The 12,267-nt window shown below is 39.5% G+C and overlaps 1 protein-coding gene across 7 annotated transcripts in view; it reads left to right on the top strand.

Moving 5' to 3' along the window:
* The window catches only part of FBXW11 (F-box and WD repeat domain containing 11), a 121,794-nt gene that overhangs the window by 93,862 nt on the left and 15,665 nt on the right, over positions 1 to 12,267 (top strand). For all 7 annotated transcript variants that reach the window (XM_059174302.1, XM_059174300.1, XM_059174303.1 and 4 more), the window contains 3 exons: positions 6,402 to 6,539; positions 10,422 to 10,540; positions 11,555 to 11,804. In XM_059174302.1, coding sequence (XP_059030285.1) covers positions 6,402 to 6,539; positions 10,422 to 10,540; positions 11,555 to 11,804 — 507 coding nt within the window. The remainder of the gene's footprint in view (positions 1 to 6,401; positions 6,540 to 10,421; positions 10,541 to 11,554; positions 11,805 to 12,267) is intronic.

Below are 12,267 nucleotides of genomic sequence, written 5' to 3'. Positions count from 1 at the left end.
TAGAAACTATATTACTTTTTGCTTTTTTCCTCCAACTATTCTTTACAGAGTACCTCTAAATTTCCTTGAATAATTTTGCAAGTCCTTTGTTATGAGAAGGACGATGTTTAAAGTCAATATTAATAAATGAGAACTCTGGAAGAACTTTGATCAGGTTAAAGGTTTTGGTGACATAGGGTATTTTATTTAATCCTCATGAGTGCTGTTTTAATCGATAGTATGAACTCAGTATTCTGGAGCATGATAGTATGTGACACTACCTACCATAACCATTTCCTCAGGCTGAAATAATACTTTAAAGTTAGTGGAGGAGGCAGATGTGAGGGTAATGGAGCTGTGGGGGAAAACCCCATTTGATGCAAAACCTCTACATCATGGTGGTCTACCCGGTGATTCTTAAACTGTGGTTTGGGAAAACCCACTGGTTGGCCACAAGAGTCTCCAGATTTTTGTGGGCTAGATCTCTTAGTGTAAGGGATAATGTTTTATACTTTGGTATATTCACTAATAGTAGTAATAATAAAAGATAATGTGTCACACATATTAGAGTGTTCACTTGTGCTAGATTCTTTGTGAAGCATTTTATAATACACTTTTTCATTTAACTCTGAAAGATACCTTGAAAGGTAGGCCATGGTCTTATTTAAATTTACGGAAACTGAGACACTCAACAAGTTTAAATAGCCTGCCCCAGATCACATAGCTAGTGAGTAACAGAGTCTGTGATCAACCTTATATTCTTCTGTACTTAGTACAACTTTCTGTATTATGGATTACTGGTACCTCATCAAAATAGAGATCTTTACCTCTGTTTCGGGAGTATGTTTTACTCTGTCTAGGGCAGATGCACATGTAGAGAGTTGTATCGGTGATTTGTGGATCAAACAAATGGAGACTCAGGGGCTTGGCTCTTGACCTTATGGCTGGTATGAAACTTTTAGGCAGAATATAATAATTACTGTACCCACTTTTGAGCCTTTGTAGTATACTATGAACTGGGTTGGGTGATTTACATAGATTATTGCATTTAATTCTTACAAGGTACATATTATCCCCATCTGTAACAAGGGGAAACTAAGACTAAGAGAAGAGATGGGAATTTAACTGAGACCTGTCTAGCTTTAGGCTTAGTGTTGTTGTTTATCATTTTCAAAGTTGGAAAATCCAAGAAGTGAAGGAGAAAGAGGTATGTTGTTGCATGCCTGTGGACTTTGCAAGGTGCTCTTCTCATCTTTCCCAATGGTGTGAGTACTTAACATCCTTGAAAAAAGGGTGCGAGTTAAGATAAGATTAATTGGCCTGTTTTAGTTCCAGTTATGGGAAAGGTAGTACTTTAAAGGGTTTTAAGCACAATGCCAAAAGATAAATTACAGCCTGAGTGCTAAGTGGATGTTTGTGCCCCTCTTCCTAGTTGCCCATACACAGCTGCAGTCTCCTTGTGGTTCCCGTGGGCTTTGCAAAGCTGCCAGTTGACAAACCTTTTTCTCTTTCTTTTTCTTGCTGTGCTTTGACTGCTCTGTTTTATGTACTCACTCCTCTCATCTGTCCATTCCCAGATTTGACTTTGATGAACAGATGACTTTCCTTTTCACTTTAACTTACTAGAAATTGGCTAATTTTTAAGAAAAAAGAAGAGAATCTAGCTCAGTGAGGCCAATCCCCATTATTCAGGAAATGAAGATGTGAAAGATGAAGTCTGGGGAGAATAAATAAGTATTCTTCGCTTTCTGCAAAGGCTCATCTTTCATGGGTGTTCTTGCCACACAGAGAGAAGAGAGGGTTTAGAGTGCCTCTGAGGTGAGAAGGAATTCCTGGAAAACCTGAGGCACATTCCTAAAGGAAGCAGCCATGTTTCCTCTACTATCTAGAGTCTCAGTTCTTCTTCTTCCTGTTACTGGTGAGCTTACTATTAGGTACTTTGCTACAGTGATTTAATCTAACCCTCAAATTTTCAAAACAGATTCTTAGTCCAAAGCTCATGCTCTTTTCATTCTACCAGCCCTCCCCCACTCCCAGGCATCTTTCAGGAGTGAGATGGAAGTTACTATAATAGACTCCAGTCAGTCAGAATTCTGTGTCTTGAATTTGGATTTTTTTCTGTTGCCATCTTAGAGTAGTGGCAAACTTTCATGGAATAGGTTTTTACCCTCTTTTTATTCACTGGATTCAAGTCTTTGAAGCACTCTCCTTGGAATAGACCACTGGTAAGATGATGTTGTGTTGTATCGCACCTTTTAATAAACCACATTTTATTCAGGGAAAGTGGGGAGCTTTTTTGTGGTTTGCAAACTTGATATTAATATTGTCCTGACCAGAAAATGCTGAGACTTGCCCACCCACCCAGTTGTGTTTAGGCTTCTAAAAATAATGTTATTCCTCCATACTCAGACATCTGTTTTCACTCTATTGCCAATTTAAATGCCGCTGTATACTCTGTGTATCATGGCTACTTTCCCAGTATTTTGAAAATTTGCACAGGGTAAGGGGATTTTACAAGTTCTCAAAAACACGAAATATTCCTCTAACAGTAGCCGTAGCCCACGATGTCTAAGTGAAATGGCAGGTATCTGCATAATTAAAGAGGTGCACCTGTGTATGCCCTGTATCCCTGCCACTGGAGTTCATAGTTGAATTGCACTGAAAGGCTTAGCCTCTTCCTGGGAATGGTTAGGGAGGGCTCAGGGCTCGCAGCATTAAATATCAGCCTAGACCGAGACAGCCATTCCTGACATTTCTGTGAGAAGATTTTTTTGGTCACGGCCTACTCCTTTTGGTCCGTGTTCTCTGCAAACAAGGGAGAGCATCACTGATATCATTTGAGGCACTGTGATGAGCATTTACATGTGTAGTCTTATTTGATCCTTACATCAGTTTTGAGGAAGTAGATGCTATTTTCCCATTTTTACAGAGGAGGAAACTGCAGCTCAGACTGTCCCAGCTCATTTGCCAAAGCTGCTAACTGACTTAGGTATTTTCTATACCACAGTGGGCTGCCTTCCATTTTTAAAGGCCTAGTATGTATGTATGTATTTTGAAAAGACCTGGCTTATAAACATTCTAGTAAGAGTTGAGGTCATTAAATATGGTGGTAGTAGGTAGTATTTCGGGCAGGCTCAGCCAGCAGCAAGTGCCACTTTCTTTTGTGGGTGGCCTGGGGAATTGAGAAGAGTGAAGTCGGGCATTACGTGAGATTGGTGTGCAGCAGAACGATCACCTCCCTGAGCTGGTTTAGTGTCCCTTTCCTGGCATTTTTGAAACAAACTATTTGTTTGTGTTTGGGATTCAGGAACCTAATAATTTTTTTAACACAGCCCTAAGTGGGAGCTTCCTAAAATGAACCATCAAGAATTATCTGGCAGCCCTTTTCTTTTAAAATTCAGAATTGTATTTTAGAAAATTAGTCTCTTTTCTGAAGTTGAGAAGCTAAGCCATTTCCTATTTCTTAACTTCCATTCAGCTTAGAACAAGAGCCTATTATCTAGCAGAGCTTTTGAGAGGTCCTAGCCTCTGCTGCTTGTTGGAGGGCCAGAGAACAAGGGTATGGCTCAGCCTTTCACATCAGGTGGTGGTCTCTGCCCGGACTCCCTGGGACTCTCCGGGAGTGTGTTTACCCCAGGCTGACCACTGCTTCAGCCCAGCTCATCTTCAGTCCTTTCTGCTGTATATTTAGGTTTTTAGGTCTAGTAAAAGACGGTAATCAAGTCACCCAGTTCTAGAAAACATTTCCAGGAGAGGGGGAAATTCTTTTTGTTATGGGGATTCCTCCACTTTCACTTTTTACATTAAATTATTTTTTTTCTGTCTCCCATGTGATAGGATAGTCAGTATACTTTTCCTTTGCATTGAAACATATAAGAGCTACTTCAGTAATATCTTAAAGCAATTGTTTTATAATTAAAAACAGCTACATGAATTTTAAAAATAACCTGATATGTATATGTAAGATATATTACAGAGTCAGCTTTGTAATACTTTGGGTTTATATGGAGTCATGCATTCTGCAGCAACTTTGAGCCCTTGTAGGGTGTGGCCCAAACATCAGTAACCACGGCCAGGGGTCTCTGGCCACGAATAAGACTTAGAATACAACTGTCTCGTAAGTCACTGTTTTCCTGGTATGCTTAACTTGTGAGGTGGCTTAGGCAACTATCTAAAAATATGTTAGTTCTCTAAATGACTTTAAGCATTGAATTCAGTTTAAGGAAGTCCTTTTTTCTGGACCCCTTTTCAAAAAGTTGCTTATGCATAACTATCTGTTACCTATGTTGGTAGCGGTAGCAGAGATGGGGTGAATTAATTTTGGGGGGGTTTTGGAATGTGCTTTTATTTCTCACATTTTACAGACTTACTAGAAATGATGACGCTGCCTGAGAAGCTCTGTCTCGGTAGCAGATGGGCAGATGAGCATTCTCTCGCTCCTGGCGTCTCCATGGCCCCACCTTCATCCCGGTGGGTGTTGGAAATAATGTGGTCCTGCCCTCTCTCAGGGTTGTACATAGGAGCTCTTTGAGGGCAGGGACTAGATTTCCAGGCTCCTGTGTGTTAAGTACAAAAGCCACAAATGATGAAACATTTTCCTTTTTTGGCATATGTATATCACCACTGCCAGCCTTCCATTTCTTTTTCTGTGAAGCGAGGATGGTACTATCGGCTGCAGAGTTGTGATGATTAAATTAGCTATAAAATGTTAAAACACATAACAGTACCTGGCACAAAACATTCAGTAGATTTTAACATTTTAGAGCATACAGAAGCATACCACCTTCAACATAAGAGGAAATATAATTTGTTAGATGTCAGCAGAGCTGGTAACTTAAGTGCTTAATCATGAATGAAGATGAGATATGTCACCTTTCTTCAGCAAGCAACTAATTAAATTTTTAGCTACTTGGATAATTAACTACTCAGAGATAATCTTTCGAACCATATTCTGAACTCAGGTGTAACCAGTTATTTTAGTCCAAACGGTTTGTTCCCTAATTTCCAGCATTTGGAGTTTGCACTTTGGTTGTTCTTCGTAGAAATATTGTGTCCTTTGATCCTCAAAATGCCTCATATCCACTACCAAGGTCAGGTCTTCAAGTGCTCTGGGTATGACCCACCTTCTCATTAAACTTTTCCCACTAGTGGGGAGCCTGGTGGCTCAGTTGGTTAAGCGGCTCCCTTTGGCTCAGGTCATGATCCCGGGGTCCTGGGATCGAGTCCCACATTGGGCTCCTTGCTCAGCGGGGAGTCTGCTTCTCTCTCTGCCTCTGGCTGCTTGTGCTTTCTGTCTCTCTGTCCGATAAAGAAAGAAGGAAAGAAAGAATCTTTAATAAAAAAACAAACAAACAAACTTTGCCCACTAGTGTGAAACCATAATACTGTTTATCTCGGTAGGTGTCCTACAGCACTTAGAATTTTAATCACTCATTTGGCACTCACATTTTATCTGGAATTGTTACTGATCTTACGCTCTGTGTTCACTGCCTCAGTAGCTAGGACTATACTTCTTTATAGACACTGCATATTTTAGTGGAAAACATGGACTCCGCGTCAGTATGAACTGGGTATGATTTCCAGCTCGTCCAGCTACTAGTTTTGTGGCCTCAGGAAATTAAACTCTTTCCATGTTTGTAAAAGGGAACTAAGAACATCCTTCCAAGTTTAATGTGTGGATCGTTTAGCCAAATAAACATGTTTAGAGTATATCCAGTTCCAGATACCTGTGTCCCTTGAGTGGTAGCTTCCTTGAAAGCGGTATGCATTCTGTTTCTTCATCCCTAGTGCTTAGTATGGTCAGTATTGGGGAATAACATAGCATCTCGGTAAATGTTGCAGGAATGATGAAAGAATGAGAATCCAGGGTGGAAATGTGCCATTCTTATTCTAAAGGACCTTTCAGTGTGGTAGAAGATTAAAAGTAGTTATGAAATAAAATTCTTTCTGTAGTAGTTGGCATGTAATGTTTATTCAAGATCTTTTCTCGATGATGAAGACACTGCTTTGAATAGATACATAGATTGTCAGTATATGCTTAATGTTGGTGGTGGTCTTTTGACAGATATTTTAATTGGCATTAAAGAGTGACCCCGTGAGTTACTGTTTATTTGTATATTTTGGGTGCAAAGAGCATTCTTTAAACATAATGAGTTCTGTCTAGGCCATTTTTTTTTTTTAAACCCAACTCAAACTCATTGGAAATCCTATGACGGTTGCCAGACAGTCAGGGGAGTGTTTGAGAAAAAACACTGTTGGGCTAATGTCTTACTTGGAAAAGAACATGATTCCTATCCACAGACAGTTATGCAGACCAAAATGGGGTATCTGGTATGCTGTTCCTGGAAGCAGCACTAAAGTCTGAAGCTAATAGAATAGTTGATTCACAAAAACTCGTCTGTTTCCTCCTTTTCCCTCCACAGACTATAGAATCTAACTGGCGGTGTGGACGACACAACTTGCAGAGGATTCAGTGCCGCTCTGAAAATAGTAAAGGTGTCTACTGTTTACAGTATGATGATGAAAAAATTATCAGTGGCCTACGAGATAATTCTATTAAGGTGAATGACTGTATTTTGTATGTTTTATTTTTAGAATTGTGGTTATGTGTTAGACACTAGATCATCGAATCTCTCCGTTTACTCCAGATTGTATTTTTATCTATTCCACTCCATCTTGGCAGCTGTCAGTGTGGTTCTGAAAAACTAGAGCCAGAGTATTTCCCTGTACTAACACCAGACCCCTGGATTGTCTCACTTCTTATCCTTCTCTAAGCACATTCACATTCTGTATTCTGTGTTTAGGTACACATTGAAAATATCTCAGTATCACAGCACTCTTGCTGACTTTGCTAGCTTGTGGAAGTGTTGCTTACTTGCCTGTAAATCACAGTCATTACCTTTTATGGGTTCTGAAAAGGCTCAGTTGATAGTACAAAAGAATGATAGAGCAATTTATATTTGTATGTTTTAATTCACTTTTCAATAGTAGATAAACTGGATCATTTCTCCATGTTTAATGTTTGGCAGCTGATCTGACAGATTTTGTTTTACACTGTTTGTAGCTTATTTTCTCATATTTAAGAAAACATGTGGGGTTTTTTTAACTGTTTTTTTTTTTTAAGTTATAATTTACATACAGGAAAATTCGCTCTTTTTGGTGTAAAGTTTTATGAGTTTTGACAAGCACAAAGAATTGAGTTAATCATGACAGAAAATCAAGATATAAAACAGTTCCATTGTCCTCAAAAGTTCCCTTATTCAGCCCCTTTGTGTTTAATTCTTTCCCCTAGGCGCTGACCTTTTTTAAAAATCTTTTTTTCCTGGGGCGCCTGGGTGGCTCAGTGGGTTAAGCCGCTGCCTTGGGCTCAGGTCATGATCTCAGAGTCCTGGGCCCGCATCGGGCTCTCTGCTCAGCCGGGGGCCTGCTTCCTCCTCTCTCTCTGCCCGCCTCTCTGCCTGCTTGTGATCTCTGTCAAATAAATAAATAAAATCTTTAAAAAAAAAAAAAAATCTTTTTTTCCTGCACCTGTAATTTTGCCTTTTGGAGAATATAGTATATAGTATATAGAATATATATATATATATATATATATAGAATATACCATATATATATACTGTGTATATAGTATATATATATATATACTATATAGAATATAGTATAAATGGACTCACACAGTATGTAGCCTTTTGAGTCTGGCTTCTTATACTTAGCGTGGTGCATTTGAGACTCATCATTTAGCAATAGTTGATTCCTTTTTGCTGTCTAGTAGTAACCCACTTTATGGGTGTACCTGCATGTGCTTATGCATCTACCTGTTGAAGGACATCCATGTTTCCGGTTTTCACAATTACAGAATAAAACCACTATAAATGTGTATGCAAATTTTTGTGAAAATATACGTTTTCAGTTCACTTGAGTAAAATTATAGGATTGGTATTGTTGATTCATGGTAAGTATATGTATTCCCTGCTAAGAAATGGCCAAACTGGTTTTCAAAGTGGCAATACCATTTTATATTCCTGTTACCAATGTGTGAGAGCTCCCTTTTTATGCAAGTTTGGTAGCCCTTGGTATTCTCAATTTTTTTCCTTTGATATTTACCATTCTAATACACTTACTGCACTTACACCTGTTTTTGGTTTAAATGTAAATTTCCCCAGTTTACATTAAATTTTATTTATTTGACAGAGAGAGATCACAAGTAGTCAGAGAGGCAGGCAGAGGGAGAGGGGGAAGTAGGCTCCCTGTTGAGCAGAGCCCGATGCACCCAGGACCCTGAGATCATGACCTGAGCCGAAGGCAGAGGCTTAACCCACTGAGCCACCCAGGTGCCCCTCTTTGTCCATTTTTAAAATGGCTTCTTTGTTTTCATATTATTGCATCCTAAGAGTTCTTTGCATATTCTGGACACAAGTCCTTTTTTAAGATCTGTTTTACAAGTATTTTCTTCCAGTCTTATCTTTTCATTTTTTCAAGGATATCTTTCACAGAGCAGAAGATTTTGATTTTGATGAAGTGTCACGTACCATTTTTTTCTTTGATGGGTTATACTTTTGATGTCATCTCTAGGAAGTCTTTCATGGAGCTTTTTGACTCCGTAAATGTATGTCTTTCATTCACCAAATTTTAAAAGCCTTTGGCCTTTTTTTTCCCCACATATTTTTTTCTGTACCATTTTCTTTCTGTCTCCTTCTGAGACTCTAATTGCATAAATACTGGATCTTTTGCTATTGTCTTACATTTTCTCCAAACTCCCCGCCGCCATCTTTTCTGGATAATTTCTATTGGTCTTTCCTCAAGTTGACTGCGTGATATACCTCCTTCGTAGAAATTCATAGGATAGAGTAGCATAGAAAGGCTCTGAGAAATTCCACAGTAGAGACATCCAGTGTTTCCCAACTTCCAAGACATATTTGATCACAGAACTCTATTTTTATGTAATACATATTGATAGCCCTGACAGCCTGTGGCTACAGGTTAGTTAGTAATAATTTTGGCAGTTATCCTTTAAGGAATAGATAGAAATGGTTTATAAGGACCTTATCCAAGTATAGACTGCCCATGGGGTTACATTTCATTTATAGGGCATGTCTTTCTGAAGAATTCTTTTATAGAGGCTACCATGTTTAATTTAAAATAGGCATGCATTTGATTTATAAGATGTAAATAGTAGAACACAGTTGTGATTTTTTTTTTTTTTTTTAAAGATTTTATTTATTTATTTGACAGAGAGAAATTACAAGTACATTGAGAGGCAGGCAGAGAGAGAGAGAAGGAAGCAGGCTCCCTGCTGAGCAGAGAGCCCGATGCGGGACTCGATCCCAGGACCCTGAGATCATGACCTGAGCCGAAGGCAGCGGCTTAACCCACTGAGCCACCCAGGCGCCCCACAGTTGTGATTTAGAGAGATTATCTAGACCAGTGGTTGGAAACCTTTTGTACTTCATTCTGTACCAAGCCTGGATCACTAAACACTCTTTCAAAAAAAGTTTTTTTTTTTTTTTTTCAGTAGGCTCCACATTGGGTACGGAGCTCAATGTGGGGCTCAGACCCATGATCCTGAGATCAAGAACTGAGTTGATACCAAGAGTTGGACCCTACTAATCACTCTTTCAAAATAACTGGTTCTAATAGGTCAGAAATTAGAAACAAGCCCTTGCTATTGTAGAAAGTTAAATGTCTGCAGCACTTGTTACATCTTGGCTATGTGCAGTAAACTTGAGAGACACTGTAAATCATGTTTGTATTATTTTACAAGGGAAGAAATAGGTCCATACAATCTATTTTTAATAATCCAATCTTTAAAAAATAATTATTTCCCATCCGCCATTGTATGGGGACAGTATTGAAAACTTGGAGAATATTGGAAAGATTAAAAGAAGGGAGAAAAAGAGCACTCAGAGAACAAAATCAATTATTATTAACATTTTCTTCTCTGTTTTTCTTTTTTTAGTATACATATTGGTTATTTCACCATATAGATGGCTTTTATTCTAGTTTTTAAAAAACATTACTAAAACATTCTGTTCTGTCATTAAAAACTTTTCATAGTTTACTTTGACATTTTTCTGAAATGTCAAAGATTTTTTTATTTTAAAATTTTTGTAAATAAACATAATGGGTTAGGGATGTACATTTTTGAAGGTTCCTAATAGATAGTGTCACACTGTTTTCCAGAGGGTGAGCCATCTCTTTTCAGAATTTAAAAATTCCCTTTATAAGTCTGTTAAATATAATGAGTACAGTTTTTAGAGGGACAAAGTAAGCAAAATAGTACATCTGTTTTGGAAAATATTCAATATTGCCTCTTCCCTTTTTGTCATTTTCCACCTGTTTGAAGTTTAACTCCTCTTATTTATTATAACACAGGTCTGTTTTATGGTTCAGAGACAAACACATTTATCAGACTGTGATATACTATGTTGATCTTGTCTCAATAGATTTGGGATAAAACCAGCTTGGAATGCTTGAAAGTGTTAACAGGACATACTGGCTCTGTCCTTTGTCTCCAGTATGATGAACGTGTCATTGTGACTGGTTCTTCAGACTCTACAGTGAGGTGAGTGATTTGGCTTCACTGAACTTACATGTCTTCCAGGAGAAGAATGAGATTGCACCCTTTTCTGGCATAAGCGCACACATACTTTGTGTATGTTTTTGTATGCTGTATTTCAAAACCACTTTAGATGTCGGTTTATTTGAACAAAGTAGGCTGGAAAGCTAACTTTCATTAAGTAGGTCCTATTCTCATTGCTGTGTGTTACAGAGATGGCAGTGTACTTTTGTATAAAAGCACATGACCTAGTATTAGGTTCACTTTCTCCTGGAAGACCATGCTCCAGAAAAGTTGCCAACATGCTTAGTATCTTTTCTCGGACTCAGTGCTTCTAGGCCGCTACTTTTGCCTTATAAGCCTGCGTCTTTCCTCCTTTGCTCTGTGTGAACTTGTACTCTTGGGAGATGGGGTTTACAGAAAAGCTATAGCAAAAGAGGGTTGCCTCCGAGAGCCCTGTAGGTCGTGGATGTCCCCAGTTGGATGCTGGCTTTGTTCATAAAGCAGTTGGGTAAGTAGATGAGTGTGGAAATTGATAAGATGTCCTGACCTACAGCCTCTAGTTTGCAGTAGATAAATTAGAGACTCAGTGGTCTGTCAAAGGTCAAGAAGAACCTTAAGTTGGGAAGGTCCTCGATTCCCCAGCTACCACACTGCCTTCCCCCGGTCACCTAAGACTCCCTGCAGAGCCCATCTCCTTAAAGACTCATTTTGTTGTCCTCAACATGAGCTTACAAGCGCTGTGCCTGAATACTTGATGCTAAATAAACCTAAACCTGGGCAGAGCCAGTATTGGCCTTCCTTTCTTGAAACGCTCTCAGTACTTCTCAGCAGATAGAATAATTGCTTCTGGGGCTTTCTTTTAAGCACGATCTTAGGTGTCAGATCCTAGTCACCAAATACAAGTGAAGCTTGACACCTCCCCAGCCTACTACTAAGTATGGGCGCAGGGCACACATGCTAGCCTCTTTTCCTGGTTGTCTTAACAGTGCCACATTGGGCTTTTCTGTTCTCATGCAGAGTCTGGGATGTGAACACGGGTGAAGTTCTCAACACGCTGATCCACCACAATGAGGCTGTACTGCACTTACGCTTCAGCAATGGACTGATGGTGACCTGTTCCAAGGACCGCTCCATCGCTGTGTGGGACATGGCTTCTGCCACCGATATCACTTTACGCCGTGTCCTGGTTGGCCATCGTGCTGCTGTCAATGTAGTAGACTTTGATGATAAATACATTGTGTCTGCCTCTGGTGACAGAACCATCAAAGTGAGTGTCTTCAGTCATAACTCTCCTTATTCGTGTCCCTATTAGAATACAGGGAAAGTAGAGGTGGCTTTTACCAAGCTGGTACCTGGCAGAATCTCTGTTCTCTTCCATTTGTGCTTGATCCCTTGTGCTTCTGGAATCACAGGCAAGGTCAGAGGAAAGGGTCATGGGTCCAGGGTACAGAGGAGCCCTCTATTGCATGAAGCGACACTGTTGGTCACATTTTGAAGGGAAAGAGAACTAACTTGTGGCACATGTAGTGGGTGCTAGGAGCTTTTCATTGCTAATGTCACTCCATCTTTCTGGCACTCTTTTGAGGCAGGTACAGCCTTTGTTTTACAGAGGGCCTCGGAGAGTAGAGAACTGGGCTGGAGACGACACAGCGAGTTAGTGGCAGAGCTGGGATTCGATTTGGTCATTATTCACTTAATTTGGAGAACCTGCCATGCCATAGACCCTGGGC

Source organism: Mustela lutreola, chromosome 5 (assembly GCF_030435805.1).
Source record: "Mustela lutreola isolate mMusLut2 chromosome 5, mMusLut2.pri, whole genome shotgun sequence".
Classification (NCBI taxonomy): Eukaryota; Metazoa; Chordata; class Mammalia; order Carnivora; family Mustelidae; genus Mustela; species Mustela lutreola.
This window is presented reverse-complemented; position numbering and strand designations above follow the sequence as displayed.